This window comes from Phyllobates terribilis, unplaced genomic scaffold (genome assembly GCF_046119375.1).
Source record: "Phyllobates terribilis strain yellow unplaced genomic scaffold, ASM4611937v1 Scaffold_11__3_contigs__length_659146591, whole genome shotgun sequence".
In the NCBI taxonomy this organism is placed as follows: Eukaryota; Metazoa; Chordata; class Amphibia; order Anura; family Dendrobatidae; genus Phyllobates; species Phyllobates terribilis.
The window spans coordinates 249,406,810-249,432,725 of record NW_027362771.1 but is presented as its reverse complement, the minus strand read 5'-3'; the positions used below and the strand labels follow the sequence as shown (position 1 = coordinate 249,432,725).

At 40.4% G+C, this 25,916-nt stretch overlaps 1 protein-coding gene across 5 annotated transcripts in view; it reads left to right on the top strand.

The window, feature by feature from the left end:
- GRAMD4 (GRAM domain containing 4) overlaps positions 1-25,916 on the top strand; it is a 136,884-nt gene that overhangs the window by 92,050 nt on the left and 18,918 nt on the right. For 4 of the 5 annotated variants that reach the window (XM_073652145.1, XM_073652146.1, XM_073652142.1 and 1 more), the window contains 10 exons: positions 4,429-4,564; positions 5,341-5,366; positions 6,350-6,441; positions 6,632-6,723; positions 10,299-10,347; positions 13,616-13,687; positions 15,110-15,153; positions 15,253-15,362; positions 17,288-17,442; positions 22,452-22,469. In XM_073652145.1, the coding sequence (XP_073508246.1) occupies positions 4,429-4,564; positions 5,341-5,366; positions 6,350-6,441; positions 6,632-6,723; positions 10,299-10,347; positions 13,616-13,687; positions 15,110-15,153; positions 15,253-15,362; positions 17,288-17,442; positions 22,452-22,469 (794 nt within the window). The remainder of the gene's footprint in view (positions 1-4,428; positions 4,565-5,340; positions 5,367-6,349; positions 6,442-6,631; positions 6,724-10,298; positions 10,348-13,615; positions 13,688-15,109; positions 15,154-15,252; positions 15,363-17,287; positions 17,443-22,451; positions 22,470-25,916) is intronic. The other variant, XM_073652144.1, reaches the window with a different exon arrangement.

Genomic DNA, 25,916 nt, shown 5'->3' with positions numbered 1-25,916 from the left:
AATTTGCCCTGATAGAATTTAGACTGTCTTCAGGGTCATCATGTGAGAGTGTTCTCAGACAACCGAATCTTAGTGGCATATTTGAATCACCAGGGAGGAACCCGGTCCTTCCTTTGATGGAAGTGGCAGATCTAGTCTTCCAAATAGCAGAGATCAATCTTATGTTCCTACCAGCACTGCACATAAAAGAGACAGAAAATCGTAAAGCAAACTTCCTGAGCCGGACCCAACTAAGACAGGGTGAATGGGAACTGAAGCAGACCATATTCGACCAGATTTCAGAAATGTGGGGATATCCTGTTATAGATCTGTTTGCCAATATGCAGAACAAGAAGTTAGACTCATTCTGCTCAATGGATCCCAAGGGGAACCCCTTTGCATTAGATGCCTCATGATTCCGTGGGATCACACTCTAGCCTATGCTTTTCCCCCAATTGCCTTGATACCCACGGTTTTAATAAAAAATCAAGGAAGAAAGAGCAAAATTAATTTTATATATACACACACACACATATACATACAGTTGTGCTCAAAAGTTTACATACCCCGGCAGAATTTTTCCTTTCTTAGCCTTGTTTTAGAGAATATGATTGATAACCATGAGTGGAGATAACGTTTTTTTGTTATTGGTTCGGTGAAGCCATTTATTGTCAGACTACTGTGTTTTCTCTTTTTAAATCTTAATGACAACCAAAAACATCCAAATGACCCTGATCAAAAGTTCACATACCCCAGTTCTTAATACCATGTATTGCCCCCTCTAACATCAATGACAGCTTGAAGTCTTTTGTGGTAGTTGTGGATGAGGCTCTTTAATTTCTCAGATGGTAAAGCTGCCCATTCTTGGCAAAAAGCCTCCAGTTCCTGTAAATTCCTAGGCTGTCTAGCATGAAGTGCGCGCTTGAGACATCCCCAGAGTGGCTCAATGATATTGAGGTCAGGAGACTGATGGCCACTCCAGAACCTTCACTTTGTTCTGTTGGAACCACAACATGCAGTTTTTAAATGAAGGTCTTTATTATGAAGGGTAAAAGAAATCCAAACCTACATAGCCTTGTGTGAAAAAGTGATTGCCCCCTAAGGCTTTGTGCCTACTATGCGTTGTTCAAGCATTTTTGTCGCGGAATTTCCGCAGCGAAAACGCTTAAAAACCGCTTGGTAATACGTGCCCCATGGTCCCCAATGATAATCCACATGTGCTGTGCACTTTCTGCGGAAACTTCTGCTGCGGATTATCATTGCGGAAAAATACGCAGCATGTCCATTAATTTTGCGGACACGCAGCGTAATTGCCGCCATTGACTTGCATTGAAACGCTTGATATCCGCATCACTACATGTGTACACGTGGATATGAAGCGATTCAATATGCAGATGGTACCCAGGTCTGGAGAAGAGGAGACTCTCATCCAGACTCTGGTACCATAGAACCTGTAAAAAAAAAAAAGTTTAAAATAAAAAATAAAGATTATACTTACCTTCCGATGTCCCCCGCTCTCCATAGCGATGCGTGCGGTGTGTTGGGCGGCTTGCGGTGGTGTGAGGACCTGACATGACGTCATTGAGTCATGTGACAGGTCACATGACTCAATGACGTCATCGCAGGTCCTTCACATCACCGCGAGACACCAGGGAGACCGGACGGAGCGGAGAAGGAGACCGGGGGCCATCGGAAGGTGAGTATAATCTTTATTTTTTACCATTCTCATTCTTTTTTTTTTTTTTTTTAACTATTACTTGGTCACACTATATAAATCCATACCGGTTGCATGGATTTATATAGAGGGACCAAGTTGTCAAGCACATTTCCAAGTGATGCTAAAATGGCTTGGAAAAGCGCTTGATAACGCGCATGCAGAAATGCATGCAAAGACGCTTGACAAACGTTTCTACCTGGCAGGAAAAACGCATGTAAAATCCACATGCGTTTTTCCTGCCAGGGAGAAGCGGAAAAAATATACAGCATTTCTGCATCGTGGGCACATAGCCTAAACCTAATAACTAGTTGGACCACCCTTAGCAGCAGCAACTGCAATCAAGCATTTGCGATGACTGGCAATGAGCCTTTTACAACGCTCTGGAGGAATTTTGGCCCACTCATCTTTACAAAATTGTTGTAATTCTGACTCATTGGAGGGTTTCCGAGCATGAACTGCCTTTTTAAGGTCATGCTACAGCATCTCAATCGGATTAATATCAGTACTTTGACTAGGCCACTCCACAGTCTTTTGTTTTTCTGATTGTACTTTGCTGCTGATGAGATTCTATGGAGAGAAGTGAGGTGGCAGGAGGAGGAAGAAGTTAGAGGAACAACTTGTCCCTCTCGCCTCCACCCCCCTTATATTGAATCTTATAAGCAGCAACTTTCCTCTATCAAAGTAATGGGAAATTCTGTCTTCACGGAATACAGATTTTACCGGTGAATTGAGAATTTTGAGAATGAAAGCCTTACTCATCCTGGAAGGACCTGTGTGCCCATGATCAGGAAGAGCAGCGTTTTGGACGCAGCTCCCCTACACTGAATTGTACATTGCTAGCACAGTGGATGGGATTTCTAGAAATCCCATGACCGTTATACTATTTAACGCTGCGTAAACTCACCCGCTGCGCAGGTTTACGAGCCGCACCATGTCAGTTTCTGCAGCGGAGGCGTTAGTTTTACCCATAGCCATTCATTAGATGCGGTAAATCCGCCTAGTTCACTGAACACATGTGGATTTAACTGCGTGATTAGAATGCAATGTTTTGGACGCAGCAAAAAAAAAAACCGCTGCATCCAAAACGTTGCTATTCCTAATCGTGGACACATAATCTAAGAAGCAGATTTTTCTAATACGATACATTACAAAGTTGCTTACTTCAATGTGTCCTATTGATTTATTAAATACAAATTAAAGCAATTGTTGCTCTGTAGTGTGTGGGTGCAACATGGAAAAAAAATGTGGAAAAGTTCATGGGGTATGAACACTTTTTCAAGGTACTAGGTGTGCAGTGCCATTCTAAGAATTGACCTCTAATGAATATTATTAAATACTGCCTTATTTTAAGTGCATCAAAGTAAAGATTTCTTGCTGATTGTTTTCCCATTTACCTTTTAATCAGAGGAATAATCAATTAAAAGTAGACCTGTCTCCTATAAAGGGGTTGTCCGGTCTTCTGGTAAGGCTGCACTAGACTTGCTCGGCCTTGCTCAATACAAGTGAATGGAGCGAGGCCAAGCACGTTTAGTAAGAATGTGGTCAGAAGTATCCAAATCGTATAAATGTCATGTGAACAACATCTTTTCTACCTGGCAATAGCGGAGAAGCCTGACAGCGTGTGGTGAGCATGCTGAAAGGATTCAGAATTCTGCAGTCTTATAGTGTGACTGACTGTACTTTTTTTTTTTTTTCCCCTTCAAAAGACCTGACACCCAATTTAATCATGGTCACATTTCTTGTTTTTTTTTCTGTTTGTGCCATGAACTTGACCCCAAGGTAATCCCATAGAAATAAAACCATCTAAAGGCAATGGTATTTGTCTGTAACATACTAGTATAGGATGGTGCGTTACAGCACTACTACCGCAAGTAGACATGGCTTTTTGCTGCTCTCCAGAAACCAAACATTTTATTTTGAGAGACACACTTTTTGTACTTAGTAAAGATATTTGTGTTCTATGAAAATTGGTTTTAAACCGCTGATGTCCCATTTTAGTTAGTGTTATTGTAGAGGTCACACATCCTGTAGTTTGGTGTTTTTAAGTGTACCTGCTGACTCTTATCTTTTTCGGAGATTCTAGCAGTACTGATACTTGTCTTTTGTCACCTCATAGCACTGGTAGTGGTTCACTCTCCATGTAGCGGTATACAGTCTGCATTGATCAGTATAGGCACTCCACATTTCCAAGCTTAAGTTGTATCCTCCTACTGTGGTTCATCGATGAGATATAGTAACACTGGCACTGTAATAAAGAGTATCTCTTAGATCCACATGGATAGCTAAAACAAAAGAACAGAAGTGATCAGCTGAGCACTGCTCTCTTCTGAGGATGACTGGCAGCACATTTCTTCAAAAATTAGTTTTTTTCCCCCACCTATGCAATGTTTCAGCTCATAGGATTTTTCTCAAGTATAAGCTAAACCACTGGATGAATTTTTTCATTGTCTAAGAGATCTCTGGTTCTTGTAGGCCTGCACTTATGCATGGATACCCAATGATGCTGGACTTTGTCTTTTTTGGTTACTTTTGAGTCTAGCTTCAGTGTTGTAGCAGAGAAGTGTTCTGCTTGCTAGTTTCTGCTCCTTCATTTTATTGATTTTGGTGGGGTTGTCTGCACCTGGATGCCCACCAATCAAAACTTCTGACAATCAATCAAAAGTTGTAAAAGTGCAGTTACACATCTAACATTTTATGTCCTATGACACATGAACTTTTTTCCTTTTTTCAAGATAAACCCAGAAAGCAAACTATTTGCTCTAAAATTCAGAAATGGTTTTATGACCGATTCGGTGAATATATTGAGGACTTTCGATTTCAGCCAGAAGAGAACACAGTTGAAACAGAAGAGCCACTGAGTGCTCGAAGGTAATTTTACATTGCCAATATGCAGTGTGAGGTTGTTTATAAGATACTGATTTTCCATGAAAGGTGACATGTCAGCTGTCCTCTTTTACTCTATTTCTACATTCTTACAAGCTCCTTCTTATGCATTACTACTCTAGAATTGTAAAATTAAGTCTTATGCAAATCTGTGAAGACTAGTCTGGCCAGGGTCTGGACTAGTCTGGACTAATCCTTCCTCCCATTTTATAAGCTTGCCCCCTGTTGTGGGATTGACATGGTTTGTAAGAACTAAATCACCATTGGCTCTCTTGGTGGTGGACCTTTGCACTTGACTTCATTGACATCTCTATGGTGGTGGAACATTGCGAGCATACACTAGTTTGCAAAGAGCCAACGCTCTTGTATAACATGTCAAACATGCCTCGGGCGCATGCTTACAAGCTGGGCAGAAGGATTAGTCTGGGGGATTCGACACCTCACCATATTAGTTTTCACATTTGCATAACACGAGCGCAGAATAAAATTTTATTTTACAATTCTAGAGCTACCATTAATGCATGAGAAGGATCTTGTTAGAATGTAGCAATAGGGGGCAGTGGATATATGTGGTGGTTTAAGGAGGCTAGGGCAGCTGACCGTTTTTTCCTTTAATTTTACGTTGCCACCACATGTTAAGTAAACTCTATAAAGTAAAATTCTTTTAGAATAGTTTTATACATACAGAAAATGTTTTCATGGTGAAGGAGCAATGATAATCCCTTCTATAATGATTTCACACAATTTTTCTTTTTCCTAAGGTTGACTGAAAATATGAGAAGATTAAGTAAGTACCAACTATTCTTGCTGGCATTCTTGTGATGAGTTTTCTGCTAAAAAAGAAGTTTGCTGCTCGTTTGACCACTGCTGTATATCATTTCATCAAGATTAAGAAATGTGATTTGATTATATAGCTTGGGAACTTTTGAAATCTAAGTACAAGACCTAGTAGTAATTTGTCCAATTGGCCAGAGATGGTTTGTATTTAACTTTCCATTTTCCAATTCCTTTTTTTTTAAGGGAGAAAAATATTCCAAACCAAATATGAATTGGATGCGATATGTTGAGAGGATGTAACCTCTTGATGGGGTCTGATTTGTAGGGAATTTTACATGTTCGGTTTACAGCCAGAGCAGGGGCGAACATACCATTTGTGCTACCTGTGCAGCTGCCCATTTCAACCTCCATAGCATTAATGGGGTCCCACTTCCACCTCCATAGCAGTAATGGGGGCCCACTTCCACCTCCATAGCAGTAATGGGGGCCCACTTCCACCTCCATAGCAGTAATGGGGGCCCACTTCCACCTCCATAGCAGTAATGGGGGCCCACTTCCACCTCCATAGCAGTAATGGGGGCCCACTTCCACCTCCATAGCAGTAATGGGGGCCCACTTCCACCTCCATAGCAGTAATGGGGGCCCACTTCCACCTCCATAGCAGTAATGGGGGCTCACTTCCACCTCCATAGCACTAATGGGGGCCCACTTCCACCTCCATAGCAGTCAGAAATGTGCATTATGATTAACTATTGGACTGCAAAGGGCCCATATACGGTTCTTGCACGGGAGCTCTCTTCTATCTTTGTCTGCTCCTGAACCAGAGGTTCAGAGGTGTGGTGTGTATCCGAGAGCTACCTTGACTTGGGTCAACCCATACGAAATGCCAGGATTTTAAATAATGGCAACGAGAAAAAAAAATTGTATTTGATATTGACAGTAGGATGCCAGAACTTTCTTTTGTTTATTAACAGAAGATTTTTTTCCTATTAGAGAGAGGTGCCAAACCTGTTACAAATTTTGTGAAGAACCTTTCTGCCTTATCAGACTGGCATTCTGTTTATACGTCTGCAATTGCCTTTATTGTAAGTAGTTGCTTTTTATTTGAACATTCTTGTTTTTTTATACGGTTTTTAGTGTTTAAATGTTTCAGGCATAAGCTAAATAAATGTCCTCTATTCCTATAGCACACTTGCATAGTCTTTGTATTATAAGTTGGCTGCTGCTAATAGTATTTTTAAACTGGTAATACTAATTTATTTATCACTTTTTTAGATCTACATGAATGCTGTATGGCATGGCTGGGCCATCCCTATGTTTTTATTCTTAGCTATTTTGAGGTTGTCACTAAATTACCTCATTGCCAGGTAAGTCTTTCATTCTTTGCTACTAGTTCACTAGATTTTATGCCAATTAGTGATTGGTAGATGAGAGATTCCTGGCATAACGACACCTTTTGCTGCAATTTACAAACTATGAATGTTTATTTCAGTAACTAAAGCTTAAAAAAAAAAAAAAAAACAATGAAAACAGAAGCTGAGAGATGGAGGTCTCTGAACAGTAGACCATTCAAACTTTTTTTTTTTTTTTTGGTCCTCTTCAAACTTTTGTCAGTTGTAGTGTTAACTATAGTACTGTCTTCCCAACAGAGAATATGGAATTCAGTGATGTGATTAATGCCCCTAGTGTTCTACTTACCCGCCGCCATCTTCACCTTCAATCACCGCTGCTCCCATCGGTCTCTAGCACTGTGTGACCAGCTGGATCGCTCCAGTGTTTGCTGGAGCAAGTCGGAGGTCACTTTTCAATGCATTGAGATCTTGTGACCATTACCTCTGACTTCCTGCCAGTCAGAAGTTGCGGTCACAAGATGGCACTGAGGGACTGAAGCGACACCGATAGGCGAAGATGCCGGCGGGTTGATACAAGTCTATGGTCAGGGATCTTAGATTAGTAGCACCATTTAACACTGAAAAAAAAATGCTGAAGTGGTGCTTTTAAAGTGAACCTGTACTTGCACATTCAGTCTTATCCGTGGGCAGCAGCGTTTAGAGAGGTCTCTGGTCAAATTGGTTGTATCTCTTTGTGGAAAAAGATTTGATATAGCCATCTCTGCATACTATTATACAAACATTGAGAAGGACCACTCTCAGGAACTCTAACCCCAGAACAGATAGCCTTAATGGGTATTTTAGGGAATTAAAGCGCTGTGTGCCCACGATGCGTTTTTTAAGCATTTTTGCAGCGGCGATTCCGCTGCAGAAACGCTAAAAAAAACGCATGGTAGAAGGCCTGCCATGTTCCCCAATGATAATCCTCATGTCCTGTGTACATGCTGCGGAAATTTCCGCTGCGGATTATCATTGCGGAAAAAAACGCAGCACTACCAATTATTTTGCGGAAGCGCTGCGTTTTCGCCGCCATTGACTTGCATTGGAACGCATGTAATCCGCATCACTGGATCTGTACTTGCGGATTACATGCGTTTCAATGTGCGGATGTACCCGGGTCTGGAGGACAGGAGACTCTCCTCCGGACCTGGGTACCATAGTACCTGTAAAAAAATAAATAAAAATAAAATAACAAATATGATACTTACCTTCTGATGGCCCCCGGTGTGCTTGTCTTCGCTTGCCGGCAGATCATGGTGGACTGAAGGACCTGTGCTGACGTCATTTAGTCACACGACCGCTGACGTCGGCAGGTCCTTCAGTGTAGTGTACCGCGAGCTGCCGGCAGCCAGGACGGATCGAATAAAGACTCCAGGGGCCATCAGAAGGTAAGTATAGATTTATTTTTTATTTTTTACCTTTCTTTCGGTCACATTATATAAATCCATGCCATTTGCATGGATTTATATAGTGTGACCAAGTAGTCAAGCACTTTCCAAATGATGCTAATCGCTTGTCAACCCGCATGCAGAAATGCATGTGAAGAACGCTTCACATCCGCTTGTCCCTGGCAGGAAAACGCATGTACAATCCGCATGTACAATCCGCATGCGTTTTTCTGCCAGGGAGATGCAGAAACGCTCAGGAAAAAATCCAGAGCATTTCTGCATCGTGGGTCATAGCCTAAGCCTCATTTAGTTTAATAGGTATTTGTATGACCCCCCTCTACTTTGCTAGATTGGCATTGGGCATAAACAAGCAAGGACATCTCACAAAATGACTGTAAGTCAGAAAATTATTCTGTATGGTTTTACACTTGTGCTTTAAAAATTGTCTGAGTAATTAAAATTCTACATGTTCCACCTGTGTGACTAAAATATGAGAAAAATAAAATGAAAGCATAAAAAAAGAAATCTGATCCTTCTAAACAATTTATTCATACATGGTCATCAATGTAAACATTTCAAGCATTTTGAGCTGCAATCCTTTAGATTAAAATGTTTCGAAGTCAAGAAAGACCAGTATTCAGTTAGGTGTGTATACATTTACCTGCTAAACCTGTATATGTATGCAGATGTGGCATTCACCAGCCTGACAGTCGATGTAACATTAATTGCATAGCGCACCCTGCCATTCCCATTCATCTGTATATGTGTATACAATGTGTTTTATATCCTATATGTATCAATTTAATTCAAGATTCTATGATCTACATGCCCATATAGACACCTTAAGAGGGTTAATCCTACTGACAGATTTCCTTTTACCATCTTCTGTACATCTGGAGGCTCAATAGCCATGTAACATTTGCCTTAAAGGGGTATTCCCATCTCCAACATCCTATCCCTATATGTAGTAGGTGTAGTAATAATATTAGCAAATACCTCCAATTAGAAATATAGTATAGTTTTTCTGATTCGCTATGTCTCTTTCCTCATGTGCAGGGCATTGCAGTAGCTTAGATATCCATGGTTACAACCACTAGCAACTAGCTAATTGTCACTATCAGTGGTTGTAACCATGGATATCTAAGCTACTGCAATGCCCTGCACATGAGGAAAGAGACATAGCGAATCAGAAAACTTATACTACATTTCTAACTGGAGGTATTTGCTAATATTATTATTATTATTATTATTACTACACATACTACGTATTGGGATAGGATCTTGGAGATGAGAATACCCCTTTAAGATAAGATTAATAAACTCATATTTTGCTTCTACGTAAAACAAAAACATATATTATGTGCGGTGTAGTATGTGCAACCTTGTAAAATATTATTTCCCTGTAGTGACTATAGAAATAAATGTATAGTCCCTTTTTATTTAGGCCACCATAGGTCGTCAGCATGTTATTATATGTGCTATATTCTTCATGTTTTAACTGTGCATTTATTTGCCTGATCTTCATTGTTCTGATTTTTCTGCTATTTTCAATAATTTTGTCTGTGTTTTTTAAATTCTTTATTTGTGACGTCCTTGTATAGAGATTAGTGAGAACCTGTCACCTGATTTCATTCTGCCCAAACCATGTGCAACATGGATCAGAGGCCGCCTCCAGCACTGCAAACATCTGTATGAAACAATGCTGTGGTTTAGAGAAAGCACGGCCATGACAGAGGTGACTAGTCCAAGAGTCGGGTCTTGTGGGCTTCTCCCCGTCTGCCAGGTTGCCTGACAGGTTTCTTCCTATACAAACAAATGGGGACAGGCCTGTCAGTGCAGCAGACTTTCCGGGAGAAGCCGGCAGGAACATGATTCCTGGACTCGTCACCGTGTCCATGGCTGCGCTTTTAACGATGTATTATTCTTAAATAGGGCAGCATTACAGAATAATCCAGAGATGTTTGTAATGCAGTAGCTGGTCTCTTGATTCTTGCGGTCTGTGGTTCGGGCAGCGTAAATCAGCTGACTGGTTCCTGTTAAGAATAAATGGTTTACTTTACTAGTATAACACCAGCCACTTGTAAAATTTGTTAACCATTTTGTCGTTTGCATTAATTTTCCCATTTGTTATTTTATATTCATGGTGTGTCTTTCTGTACATAGGGGTTGGAGGATACAGTGGTGCATTGTGCCTCAAGTTTCAGAACCCATAGTAAGTTCTTCAGCAGATGTTACTACGGATTGCATGGGTGTATAGTATCTTTTTTTCTTGAAACTTAAAAAGTTTCAGTCACTAGACAGTCATCTATTGCAGTTACGTGTAAGAAGCGCTAATGATGAGCACAAACAGCCCCCCCCTTTTCAAGTTCTACAATTAGGGTGTGCCAACTGATTGTGTAATTACATAATGTCCACTCTCCCTACAGGCTGAAAAAAGTGATCAGGATGTTGTGTCCAGTTTACAGGCTGTTAAGTTTCTTATGTATGTTTAAATTACAGGCCTAAAACTTCAGGCCTGATACAAGGGAATCTCTCACCAGGTTTTTGCTACCCCCATCTGAGAGCAGTATAATGTACATACATGGATTGATTCCAGCAATGTATCACTTACTGGGCTTCAATAAAATCCGTTTTATCTGCTGCAGATCTAGCATCTTTTTCAGAATTTTAAAGTGGGTATTCCCATCTCCAAGATCCTATCCCAATATCTAGTAGTTGACTGATCACGTGATCGGCACACACCCCTGCAACTGTACATTATGATTCGCTCACTTGTACTATATAATGACATCTACCCCTTCCCCAACACACGCCTCCTGATGAAGTTTTAACGAAACGTGCGTTGGGGCGGTGGGCACACTACAAGTGGCAGATACACACTAATGTAAGTATATTACTGGTTCTCAAAATCACTCTTGTTGAAATTTATTGGGGAAAGTTAACCCTTTCCACTAGAGTATATCAGGATTGTTTTGAAGTACATGTGTAGTGTACGTTGTTCATTTGCTACTTATATTGTATTGTTGTTTCCTACATCCTTGCTTAGCAGCCTCTTTATTACTATTTAATTTAATTATTTATGTACTGCTTTTAATTATTTAATAAAATTAGTATTTGAAATGGGCATATACTCAAAGGGTTTTTTGTTAATCCCTTTTTGTGTTTTGGTATATGATATGTGAGTTTTTCGCCCTATCATGTGTTTCTTTAATATGGGTAAACTATTTTGATATTGCTCCAATTAGAAATGTAGTATAGTTCTTCTGATTCACTGTCATTTACCCAATGTACAGGGCATTGCAGTAGCTTAAGTATCCATGTTACAACCACTAACAACTGTCACTATATGAATGGTCATAACCATGGATACCTAAGCTACTGCAATGCCCTGCACATGGGGTAAGCGACGTAGCGAATCAGAAGAATTATACTACATTCCTAATTGGAGGTGTTTGCTAATATTATTATTACTACACCTACTACAAATTGGGATAGGATCTTGTAGATGGGAATACTTTTTTAAGCTGTGTATAACTATTTCCACACCTTATTGGCAGCTTTCTGCCTATGCACAGTGTACAGAGAAAGCTGCCAATCAGCTACTGGGGTAGGGTTATACAGTGTCTCTGTCTCTACAATATGCTGCTCTCAGATTAGGGGCTAAAAATCCGCAGACACATTCCTTTTAAATGAATAGCTCATCCTTTTTTGTCAGATGTAGTGTTGCTGTTTTTTATGATGGGGATGTGCGGAGATATACTCACATGCACGAGCTCTACACCATCCAAGCCTCCTAGGATATAGATGTTGATGCAGATGGTGGTTTGGATTACATCCACAGTTACCATGGCAGCAATGTACCTGATGTAAAGGGTAATCTAATTTCTCAGTATTGTAGCCTCAGGCTTTAGGCCAAAAACCTCAAGCAATAGAACATCCAAATTGAAGTTTTAGCTTAATATAACTTGTATATCAACTTGATATTGTGTTTTAATATATTTTAATGAGCGTTTTTCTATTAAAAGTAGTGTTTTTCTCTAGTCACAGAGGTGACATGATGGCAGGCATCACATTTGTCCTCTGGCGTAAGTGCTTACCTTGTGCCTGCTGATGACATCATCTTCACGGCAGGAGATGGTCATTACTGCATCAGTTTAGCTTGTGATGTCATATGGTAAAAGGGCACCCTTTAGAGAGCACTATCCTGAGCAGCAGCATCTTTTTAGTGGATTTTAAATTCCTTTTTAACCTATGTTTATATTGACCCCCTAAAAGGCCATTTTTTTGCAATCAGTTTTGGCGGCACAGTATATAACTTTTTGAAGTGAAGCTTTACTGAAACCGTGAAATTGAATAGATGTTATCATGTGATCAATTGTGCGTTGGTTAGGCATATATCTACTGGTTATTTTAGGATTATTTATTCAGGTAAGGCTTTCATTGGAGCCTCCAACACAAGTGTGCCTTACATACATATCCAGAAAAACGGGCATTGCCAAACAAATGGACAGCGGGCCCTGCATGTTAACCCTTGTAGACATTTCTAGGCTGTATAGTTGTCAGTATATAGGATGGCATTACGCTGTATAATCATTGGGTTGTACTGACACCTTGTGGCACAGTCATGAATTACGGACTGTATTACGGCTGCTTTCTCACTTGCCCTCGTAAATTGTGTGTTCACCTTTTAAGCTGAATAGTTAGATGGATTCTAGATTCTTTTCAGTAAATTTGTCCATTTTTGTTCTGTTCTTTGTCCAATAGTTTATCATTGTGATTATACAGCTACGTGACCTGTTGTGTTTTAACAATTGTAAGATATGTAGCTGTTGCAAAATAAAATCACTAAAACATTAAAATGTGATGAATTTCTGGTTTGGCTCACAATGCAGCATTCATTTGAGGCATTATTGAAGATCATTGTGTTACAAGGCAGCAGGTAACATGCTAATATTCACATGCACTGTGCAATACAAGTGTGTGTAACGTCAGCCTCCTAATAGATGACTGCCACAGCATTGGATTTGTGATCCATATATATGACTTGTTAATAAATGTGTACGTTGTATTCATCATAGCATTTATAGATCTTTAGATCTGAACACCGCAGATCTAAGTTGAGCAGAGCCGATCATAAATGAAGGGGTGTGCTGAGTGCTTGTGCCTCTTCATTTTAGCAATCAGTGGAGGTATCCGAGCCCAAACCTTTACCAGTCAAACCTCTGACATGTCAAACATTTTTTAAATGATAGGTACCTGCTACCCCCCTACAAAATGTAAACCACTCTGCATAGCACATGTTCATACTAAATGTGCAATGGGAACGGTCTTATGCCCCCTCCGCAAAAAGAAACTGTTGCAAACAATCAGAATTAGCCTTTTCCCATTAAAGGTCACAATGGGTCGAGGACCTCAGATTTGGAGAAGAAAATTGGGAATTTCTGAAGTCAAAATGCTGATCATTCTTTTTTACTTTTCAGGAGCCTCCAAAGGAAGATCTCACTGTTTCTGAGAAGTTTCAGTTGGTTCTGGATGTAGCACAGAAGGCACAGGTTTGTTCCACCACTGGATTGAAAGTATGCCCCTAGACTAGCAGTACAACCATGGCGGTCTTGAGACTCTGGAACCTCAAAGGGTCCTCACTGCTGAGCCATTCATGGCTGTAACAGAAATGATCTCCCTGCTACAGGAATGGGGCTTAAGACTGCCAAAACAGCTGGGTGGGCTGTGCTATGTTATTTCTGCAGCTCCCATAGAAGTTAATAGGAGTTGCTAAAACCAATTAAGGGCTTGTGCACACGTTGCAGATTTGTTGCGTTTTTTTTTGGCACAGATTTGTTACAAAAATCTGGATGGTTTCCTGATGCCAGCAAAGTGAATGAGAATCCTGACGTCTCATGCACACGCTGCTTATTTGTGACTTGCAGATTTGGTGCAGATGGAAGTCTGCTGTATGTCAGTGCTTTCAGCGTCTTTTCTGCAGATTTCTCCCATACTAATGAGTAGGGAAAAAATCTGCATCTATTTTATTCTGTTTTTTTCCTGCCAAGAGATACAGAAATGGTGCAGAAACTTCTGCACCAAAAAACAGTAAATAGTGTAGCCTCCTTGACTATTTCCAGAGTCCTAACCAGCTGTCGTTGCCACAGAGAGATGGTAATTCCCATATCAGCCATCAGTGGCTGAGATATTAAAGACCCATTAAGTATTATTCTAGCTAAATGCAGTTAGGCTCGCTATGAGACTTATCAAAGGGACTCTTGTCAGCACAGAATGACTGTTCAATCAAAGCTCTGTGCATCATGGCGCTGCCAAACATTTAAATGCACCTTCTCACCTGCTTATTGTTCCTCTATTGTTGGCCCTATGAAGCCAGAGCTGTCAAGCAAAGAAGAGGGAAAGGGGGATAGAAGGAAAACAAGCAGGTGGGAAGGTGTATTTTAATGTTTGGCCCCGTCATGATGCACTGAACGCCTGTGCTTGGTTTGAACAGTCATTCTGTGCTGACAGTGTACATTTAATAGCTGCTAAGTTGTACACCTTGCTCTGACAGGTCTGTATGTTTACTACAGGAACCAATATCCCCTTAGGCCACGTTCACACGTTCAGTATTTGGTCAGTATTTTACATCAGTATTTGTAAGCCAAAATCAGGAGTGGAACAATCGCAGGAAAAGTATAATAGAAACATGTCACCACTTCTGTATTTATCACCCACTCCTGGTTTTGGCTTACAAATACTGATGTAAAATACTGAACGTGTGAACGTGGCTTTAGAAATGGTCAGTCATGCAATGTTGCTGAAGTGTGACCTTTGAGAAATATACCGTAAGCCCATTAGTAAATGAAGTTAATCTCTTTATAAGTTGTCACACTCTTCCTATCAATATGTTGTTTTTCATATGAATACTTTGGTATATTATGGCCAGTTACACTTTGCAAGAAAACGTAATAATACTTGTGCTCCTTTCTCAGAACCTGTTTGGAAAGATGTCAGACATACTGGAAAAAATAAAAAAGTATGTTTTTATTTTTAAAGCTTTTTAGTTTAAAAAAAACCCTAAAAATAAAATTTAATTATGACTAACGAATCTGTCCCTTTTATATTCCAATTTTAGCCTATTCATGTGGGTCCAGCCAGAAATTACACAGAAACTATATGTTGGTTTATGGGCAGCCTTCATCGCATCCTGCTTTTTTCCATATAGACTAATCGGACTTTGTATAGGTAAGTAGTACATTAATTTGTGTTATTTTGCTGTATTTTTTTCTATTCAGGTGAATGGGCCGGTGCTGCGTCTCATGGGGAAACCTTAAAAAGGGACACTCTTTTAACCAGTGTTGCCGCCTCTTCTTTGTCAGCAGCAGTGAGTGTCCCAAAAGTCAGACGCCACATATCACAATATGATCAATTGTCCATTTGTCCCTGTATAAGGGGAATAATCCTTTAAAGAGAGCCAGTCAGCATGATTTTGTAATGGTGCTGTAATACTGATTACATTGATACCTTTGGTGAAGAAATCCACTTTGTTCTTCTTTAATCATATGAAGATTTCTGGTAATTAGATTTCGGTGCACAGAGGCTGGACTGTACATGGGGGTCTTCTCCTTCCTGTCTGTGATTCCCCGGCCCCTCCGCCTGCCTCTGGTCTGTGAATGACCTTCCTCCTCCGTATGAAATCTCAGCAGTGACCGGAAGCAGGCGGAGGGGTCAGGGAATCAGACAGGGAGGAGAAGACCCTGTGCACCGAAATCTAATTACCAGAAAACTACAAATGCTGATTAAAGAACAAGAGCAAAGAGAATTTCTTCACCAAAGGTATCAATGTAATCAGTATTACCGCGCCATTACGTTACATTACAAAATCATGCTGACTGGTTCTCTTTAAAGGATTATTCCCCTTATACAGGGACAAATGGACAATTGATCATATTGTGATTACAGCCATGCCTTTACTTTACAAAATCATGCTGATAGGTTCTCTTTAATGTACAGCTAAAATCAAAAAACGTGAATATCTATTTGATGCACTGTGAATCCCTTAACCCTCCCTCAGCCACATAATATAAATTGATGTCATGGTTGTGGTGGGTTTATGGAATACTGAGCCTGCACCATACCCGGCAGATGCTTTCTATGTTGCAAAGCCAGCATCTGCCAGGAAGATCAGTATTTAAAGGCCGGCGTTATTAGCCACGGACAGCGACATTTAAATGACAGCACTGCTTGTGTGCGCCCATGCACTAGCTACCATCATCTCTCCGCAATACTATCAAAGTGAACTGTATGCAAGTCCCAGTAACTGCCGTCTTGGTCCTCCTTTAAAGCTCAGCCTATAAGCAATCACAGGTTTAAGTCCCGTGTGGGCACTAAAAAATAAAAGAAGAATTTTTAAAAATCACTAAAAAATATCAGTTTAAATTGCCACATTTTCCTACTATCAAAATAAAGAACTGAAAAAAATTGGCAAATAAAGATATTTGATATTGCTGCGTCTCTAAAAGTCTGATATATCAAGATAACAAATTAGTTTAATCATACATTACACGCCAAAAAGAAAGTAGTAAAAAAGTTCTGAATTTTTTATTTTTACTACTTAAATATAAGAACTCTTGTATGGTGACACCATACTTGTACTGACCTGAAGAATCATACTACCAGGTAATTTTTCCTGTACAAAGAATGGTACCAAACTTGGAATTTTGTCCCCATTTTTTAGTACACTAGATCAGGGTTCCCCAACTCCAGTCCTCAAGGCCCACCAACAGGTCATGTTTTCAGGATTTCCTTAGTATTGCACAGGTGATGGAATTATTGCCTGTGCAGGTGATGCAATTATCACCTGTGTAATACTAAGGAAATCCTGAAAACATGACCTGTTGGTGGGCCTTGAGGACTGGAGTTGGGGAACCCTGCACTAGATGGTAAAGTAAATGCTCTCATATTCAAAACTACAAATCATCCTCCAAAAAACAGCCCTCATATGGTTTTCTTGATGGACAATTAAAAAAGTTGTGTCTCTTGGAAGTAGGGGAAAAGTAAAAAGCGCAAAAAAAGAAAATTTCCCCGTCTTGAAGGGGTCAACATCAACATGTGATTTTTCCACTTGATTTATTATATTGCTTGCTCATGTGATCCTTTTTGCTTTTTAGGGCTCTATGCCGGAATTAAGTTTTTCCTCATTGATTTCGCTTTCAAGCGGTGTCCGAGGCTTCGTGACAAGTATGACACGCCATACATTATCTGGACAAATCTCCCTACAGATCCACAACTTAAAGAACGAACAAATGTAACTGCGTCTAGAAGGGTGAGCATAGAAAACGATATAAAATGTGGTGTCGCTTAAATGAAACATGCATTAACTTATAAATATTCCTGTACAAGAAGATAATGGGGAGCATTTACCAAGTCCTTTGCAAAAGCTTGGGGTAGTAAAAGAAAAAAAAAAAGTCAGCTATGACTGTAAATAAATTTGTCACAGTTTATGCCAACTTACTCTGCGCTAAGACCGGAGTACTAGATACATTTTTCCAATAGGCACTGAACAATCAGTAATATTTCAATCTTGAAAAAGTGTGTAATCCAAAATAGTACTAATATTGCAGAAAATTTGTGCAGTCTTATATTAGGCTACTTTCACATTGCGCTCTGTGTCCCTGTCGGGGCATATGTCTGAAATTCCCCACAAAACAGGGTCTGGTATGCGCTGACGGGGGCCATAGACTGCAATGTTGACGGCAGAGCTAACATGAGCTCGGGAGTGTACGCCGACTGGAGGCTTACACAGTAGCCTATGTCTGAGTGTCCGCCTCCTGTAGGTGTACACTCCCTAAAAAAGTGCACGGCAAACCTCACGTTTGCTCTGCCGTCACCATTGCAGTCTATGGCCCCCCCCCGTCAGCGCATATGTCCAGACCCTGTTTTGCTGGGGATTTCGGATGTACGCCCCGAAGGGGACACAGAACGCAATGTGAAAGCACCCTTACACTTAACATCAAAGCGTATGTGTCAACAGACTTGGCAATATAAACTTCACCCATCATTAAATAGATCTCTATTCCTGATGAGGCTAGTGTACTTGCTGTGAAAATATACTATTTTTTTTTAAATAGTTTTCCTGTCTGATATAAAGATGTGTATTTTAATCCCCTTCCAACGTATGACATATTGGCATGTCATGTCAGGTCCTTGTCTTTGAAGCGGGCTTAGGAGTTGAGCACAGTTTTTCCTGGCAGATAGCTGTTTTATACAGCCTTCATCTGGCTCTAACAGCAACGTGTGTAGCGGAGCTCTCCCGCTGGTGTCAACTGCTTAAATGCCAATGTCAATCTCTTGACACAGTATTTACAGTGCGCGGTCCAGGGGACATGCTTTTCCATGTACCTAATCCTCCCCGTACGACATAATTGTGGGGTGCTGATGGGTTATTATGGTAGCCGGGGTTCAGCTGAAGACACCTGTGCCAGCCGTTGAACTGGACACATGATGTAATAGTGGCTGAAGAGCAGAATAAACTTTTTTTTTCTTAACCCTGGAACCTGTCGATCATTTTTTAGTTACATATACAGTACCTATTCATTGGGGGTATGGTATACCCCAAAGACTGTTTTTTCTACATAGCCATGTAATGCAAGTGTTGACCTCAGTTTTGCTTAGAATGGTATAATTATGGTTTATGTATTACCTAATATTCATACATTTTAAACATTTAACATTAAACATTTAAATATTTAATGACACAAATATTCTTCTTCAAGACAATATCCCTGTAAAATCCTTATCTGTAAAATAATTTGCATGACCGACAAAAAATGTTTCAAATTACCTTACCTATAACAAGTTATTGGTGTTTCATAAACCCCATTATTATAATTTTGTGCTATATAGTTTTACCAAAATCTAACACCACAACACACTTCAAGGATAAAGCTTCAAATACATTTTCACAAGGAACCAGCCTTGTTCTATGCAGCATGCGCAATGGATATGAAGACAGTGTGGGGTTTCCCCAGACACCATTAACATGCTCTAGGGTTAAATGTGAACTCTCTGTTGTGCAGATAATGGCATTCAATTTATTTGGCACCTAATGAGTTACATTTTAAGTCCAAGTGGGTGTTATAAGACAGTTCTCATTGGGGGCGTGTACTTCTCCCTGTATGATGCTGACCACTCATGAACAAGTACCAATATTTAGGGGAAAGAAGAAAATGTCCCAACATAGCTTAGAGCATGTTTCTCAGTATGTGAGTTTTGACAGACAACTCTGATCTTCTGGTCTAACCTCCTGCATGATTAGAAAGCACAGATGACTTACACCTTAAAGATAAAGTCGTTGTAGGGGGAGGGGCCGCACAGCTGAGTTTAGCTGCATCACAATACAAACCCTTCTATCAGCTCTCCTCATTTCATCACACTGTTGCCTATGCTGTGCTGCTCCTTCCAGACACTGCCTGTCAGGAGATGTGTGATACTGACACTTTGAGCACTCATCTATTGTGCTCAACTTGTACTTGCTCTGCAGTGAGATCAGAGCATGGTGTCATTACATCTGATACAGGTGTGAGTGTAGAACAGACAGGTTATTCCTGGGTGAGATATAATGACACCTTGATCTCCTTGCAGAGTGATTACAAGTTCCTTGAGCACAGCAGACATGAGTGTGATTACTGACATACTCTGAAATCAGTAGAGCTGATATTAGGGATCGTAATGTGACACATCTAAAATCAGCTGCACTGCCCATTCCCCCCAACACTGAATTACACTGGAAGTTAGTGTGTGAGATACAATGATTCAACCCTGATCTCCTGGTCTGAGAAACCTGCAGGTTATTGTGAGGGTGTGTCCTTTTCCATAAGTGTTGTTATCTGCTTATGATTGGTAACCACCATACAGGAAGAAGTACACGCTCCCAGTGAAAACTATCTGATACCCACTTGGACTTAAAAGGTAATTCAATAGGTGCCAAATACTTTTATTGCTATTATTTCTGCAATGGATAGACAAAATAAAAAAAGCTTAAAAAAAATTAAAAATTACGCTCTGCCACTATTACATCTTGTCCCGTTCAACATGAAATATTTGGTGAAAGGTCTTCTTTAAAAGGAAGGGCTTGTTAAGACTATTCTAGTGTATTGTTATATTCACTTTATTTCTTGTTAACAGTCAAGTAATAGTCATGTTTGTATATGCATTTTACTTTACTGGAAAAAGTAAGTACTCCTCTTGGCTGGGCACCTTTAATTCATTGCTCTGTGGTGCGATGTATTTTGGGAATGGTAGTTTTTGCTATATGACCATGGTTTATATTTTGTTTAAACTTTGTTTTTTTGATTAAAATAACTCTCCAGTGTGGTAAGCATGCACACTGTGTGGGACACGTGCTATGTTGCAGGTAAGGTTAAACTAGTATTTTATCTCTTTGGCTATGTGCCCACGATGCAGAAATGCTACATATTTTTTCTGCTTCTCCCTGGCATGAAAAACGCATGCGGATTCTACATGCGTTTTTCCCGCCAGGTAGAAACGTTTGTCAAGCGTTTTTGCATGCATTTCTGCATGCGGGTTATCAAGCGCTTTTCCAAGCGATTTTAGCATCACTTGGAAAAGTGCTTGACAACTTGGTCACATGGCATGGATTTATATAATGTGACCAAGTAATACTTAAAAGAATAAGAATGGTGAAAAATAAAAAAGATTATACTTGCCTCCTCCTTCTCCGCTCCGTCCGTTCTCCCCGGTGTCTCGCGGTGGTGTGAAGCACCTGCGATGACGTCATTGAGTCATGTGACAGGTCACGCGACCGCCGACGTCAGCGGTCGCGTGACCTGTCACATGACTAAATTACGTTGTGTCAGGTCCTCACACCACCGCGAGCCGCCCAACACACCGCACGCATCGCTATGGAGAGCGGGGGACATCGGAAGGTAAGTATAATCTTTATTTTTTATTTTAAACTCTTTTTTTTTTTTACAGGTTCTATGGTACCAGAGTCTGGATGAGAGTCTCCTCTTCTCCAGGCCTGGGTACTATGCGCACATTGAATTGCTTCATATCCGCGTGTGCACATGTAGTGATGCGGATAGGAAGTGTTTCAATGCAAGTCAATGGCGGCAATTACGCTGTGTGTCCGCAAAATTAATGGACATGCTGCGTATTTTTCCGCAATGATGATCCGGAGCGGAAATTTCCGCGGCATGTGCACAGCACATGCGGATTATCATTGGGGACCATGGGGCACTTATTACCAAGCGTTTTTAAGCGTTTTCGCTGCGGAAATTCCGCGGCAAAAACGCTTGAAAAACGCATTGTGGGCACGCGGCAAAAACGCCGCAGAAACGATTAAAAAACTCATGGTAGAAGGTCTGCCATGTTCCTCATTGATGATGCGCATGTGCTTTGCCCATGCTGCGGAAAATTCCGCTGCGGGTTATCATTGCGGAAAAAAAAAAGCACTAGCAGCGCTTCCGCAAAATAATTGGGTTTGCCGAAATGCAAGTGAAGAACGCTTCACATCCGCTTGTCCCTGGCAGGAAAACGCATGTACAATCCGCATGTACAATCCACATGCGTTTTTTCTGCCAGGGAGATGCAGAAACGCTCAGGAAAAAATCCTGAGCATTTCTGCATCGTGGGCATATAGCTTTTGGGTTGACATTTTTTATGTGATGGCTGTACATGATCATGTTCTGGAACAGTATGGGTCCTATATGGAAAAGAGCCCAAATGTGCCCTAATATCTGTTTATGCACTTTGCATACATTCTGTGCAGCTGTATCAGACACTTTGACACACTTTCGTACAGATGTGCCACTACCATATCTGCTACAGTGAACTGATTTCTTATCATTAAGAGAAAATATCCACATCCATATTAATTTATGTATATATATATATATAATATATAAATTTTAATCCATGAAGATATTTTTCAATGATTTCATTGAGCTTCTTCCAGTGGATCTTACACTGGACCATAGTGATCTGTAATCGATTTATATTGTAGGTTTTCGACAGTGCAAGCTGTATTAGCAGAATAGGTACCACACTGGTATGGGGAATGTTGTCGTGAAGGTCTAGGGCTGATGGAATAGTCAATATACATCAACATTTACTGTTCCGTCCATTGTTGCATTTTATTCCCTGCATTTCACTGCAGCAACCGGTAGTAGAGTATTGATTTTAATTGTGCATATCTGTAGTGTTTGTGCATTTTTCTGCTCAGCTCCTGTGTGTATTGCGTGGATAAAATGTCGACGCTGTCACTTTTTCTTTTGTCACTGTCACATATGTGTTTGTTTCCTTTCCTGCTAGCTGTCAGGGCATGAAAAGGTACGGATCTCTAGAGTGCTGTTGGTTCTTTTGGATTCCATTAACCACCTAATCTAGTCTGCTTGACCAGTTTGTTTTGCTCCACATTTCTTCTAATCTGTGTGCTCACGTTCTGGGCTCTTTTTTCCATTGCCACTGAAAGCTGTACTTGTGCATGTCATTTCCGTTTGTATGTAGCATGGGGCTGGTCACATAACTAAATTAATATAATTGATCCCTTTTCATGAGCCAGTTTTTCAATTCTCTGGGAGAATACATTTTGGTTCTCGTAATTTATATGACTAGCAATTCCTTTCATGGTTACAGCTATTCAATATCATGAAAAAAAATATTGATATATGTATTTACATCAATAAAGGAAAAAGCCTTCATGCCAGACACTCTGAAATACTATAAATCAAGTTTAGAAGAGCGTATTATCGAGTTAGTAAAAATGGTAATGATCCAACTTGACTATGTACTTTCATTATACTGCTTTTAAGGCTATGTGCCCACGTTGCGGACCTGAAGCATATTTTTTACGCTTCTCCTTGGCGGGAAAATCGCATGCGAATATTACATGCGGTTTTCCCGCCAGGTAGAAGCGTTTGTGAGGCGTCTTTGCATGCATTTCCGCATGCGGGTTATCAAGCACTTCTCCAAGCATCACTTGGAAAAGTGCTTGACAACTTGTTCAGAATGGTAAAAAATAAAAAAATAAACTTTATACTCACCTTCTGATGCATTCTCTGCCCCGTCCTGAGGCTTGAGCGGCTCACGCTGTTGTGTGCAGGACCTGCGGTGACGTCATTGAGTCATGTGGTGGATCACATGACTCAATGACGTGGCAGGTCCTTCAGACAACAGCGCGACGGAGGGAAAGCATCAGAAGATAAGTATAAACTTTATTTTATTATTTTTTTTACAGGTTCTTTGGTACCCAGGTCTGGATGAGAGTCTCCTCTCATCCAGACTTGGGTACCATCCGCACATTGATTCCGCTGCGCTTCCGCAAAATTAATGAACATGCTGCGGATTTTTGACCGCAGCATATACGCTGCGGAAAAATCTGCAGCATGGGCATTGACATTGCGGAATGCCATTGGGGACCATGGGGTGCGGATATACATGCGTTTTTCAAGCGTTTACGCTGTGGAAATTCCGCAGCATATACGCTTGAAAAACGCTACGTGGGCACACAGCCTAAAGGTACATGTAGATTTTGAATTGTGTTATAAATTGGTACAAAAATACACCAAGCTAACATTTCCATTCAAAACTGTTAACTTTGGTGTTTGTCCATACTACCTAATCTTCTGATGCTGGCCATATATGTGAGGTTGCTATTTACCTATTCCCTTCCCATCCTTCCCCATGAGCCATTGGCTTTATTTGGGAGAGAGGGTCTGGCTTGGCATGGTGAGAGATGGTGGCTTTTCTCCCCTGAAAACAAAGAGATCGGCTATTAAATTTGAAAGACCCAATATTTCCCTGCAACAAATCATAGTGGGGTGAGCGAATCAGGAGGCCCCCAAACATGTCAGAAGGAAGTCTGGCCCTACCAAATTCGGTGGGTTCACCTGGCTTTCATTACATTTGTGTGGGGCCATTGTAAAACACCTGGAAGACTGTCTTGTGAATTCAGATTGCTTCCTCCATCACTCATTCTCAGGCAAATAACCCCTGCGCCATGACAGTGCGCCAAATCAGGAGTGTAGCCTGAAACTTGAGTATTGTGGGGTACTATTCACCATGTTGATGTAGGTATGACGGACTAAAGAATAGAATGAAAATGTAAAAAACGTCCTTCAAGGCAACCTCCACTATTAATAAAAGATTTGTTATTATTTATGGGAAAAAAAATAGTCTAGACATCTAAATTAATTCAAACTAAACCAATAAAGATTTCTGAAGTCATCAAGACCTGATGCTTGTAAATCGGTTAACAACCCAGACCCATAAGTGCCCAGATTGGACTTTTAAACTCATTATTATGATCATTACTCAAGATCTGTAACCCCAGATCAAATTCCTAAAGTCACTTGGAATCCAAGCCAGCCCCTAAAATTAATCTGACTCCAGATCAAACTCCCTACATTTATTCAATCCTCGGACCAGACCCCTACAGTTAGTCAAACCCGAGACCCAGCCCCTACAATTGGTCAGAACCAAGACCAGCTCCTGAACATGATCCAAATCCCAGATATACTCTAAAAATCCCAACCGCTTACCTGCTACAAAAAATAGTTCAGATTCCAAAAATTGGCTTTGATCCTCAATCAGAAGGGAAAAAAGCATAAAAATACAGCTAAAATCAATTATTCAACCCCAATTGCAAATTTGGTTTATTAGCACAATATACAAACTTTCTGCTGTTTGCAATAAACCAACCAAGAACAATTTTAAATAGCTGAACACAACTAATAAGAAGTGGCTTCTCCAAATTCAACAAAAAATGCCACTATTCCTGACTAGTACAGTCTCAGGGTTATTAAACCCCCTTCATGTCAACCATCGGACATTGGTTGACATGATCGGACATTGAGACCTTGAACATTCAGTAATGCGCAATATTGTGAAAACTGAAACCTCAGAGCCTGCTAGCACCAAATTTTGCTTTAGGTGTTTTGCAGTCAGTTGAGGGATTTTGACCAACCATCTCAAGAATCTGGTAATACTTTCCTCATTCCGCTACTTCTGGGTAGTGTAGCCTGTGTTCCTTTATCATTGTACTTGCAACCTATACTTCCAATTGTATGTCTAGGAAGATTCAGTGTCTTTTCTATCTACATATCCCTTTTCTTGTATGTGCAAGGCAATGATCCCTTGTCTTTTTGAACAACCCAAGAATGTTAGTAAACTGAAGGCCATTAACCATTTGGAATGGGCTAAGATTTCTTAAAAACACCAACAGAAACTGGTGTCTGGTTAAGGCATCAGGCTAACAGCAATTCATAACAGCCAAAGAGGGTGCCTTCCTATGTATTAAAGTTGCTTCTCAAGAAGGTGTTAAATAATTCTAAGACTGTAGTAGTCATTAAAAGTTGAATTTAGTGATTTGGAGTAACTGCTTATATTAGTTGTGTTGAGGTACTTAAAGTGTTCTTGTATCATTGGTTTATTGCGAACTACAAAGTTTGTAACTTTTTCTAATAAAACTAGTTTCCAATGGGGGTTGAATAATTTTGATTGCAACTGTATATACTAGTTGTGCCCTGGTCTTATGTACCGTGCTGCAGTGCTAGCTCCGCTTCTTGTGGCTGTCCTGTCATGGCAGATCTTTGGGGTCTGAAATCCAAGAGATCTGAGGCACCAATGAATAACCCTTAAAAAAAACAAAAAAAACTTGATCTTTATTCCATAATGTTTAAAAAGCGGTCACAACAATAGGAAGACAAGGCAACGTTTCAGCCATATCTGGCCTTTCTCGAGCCTAAGAAAATACAACTAATGATGCCCAAATAACAT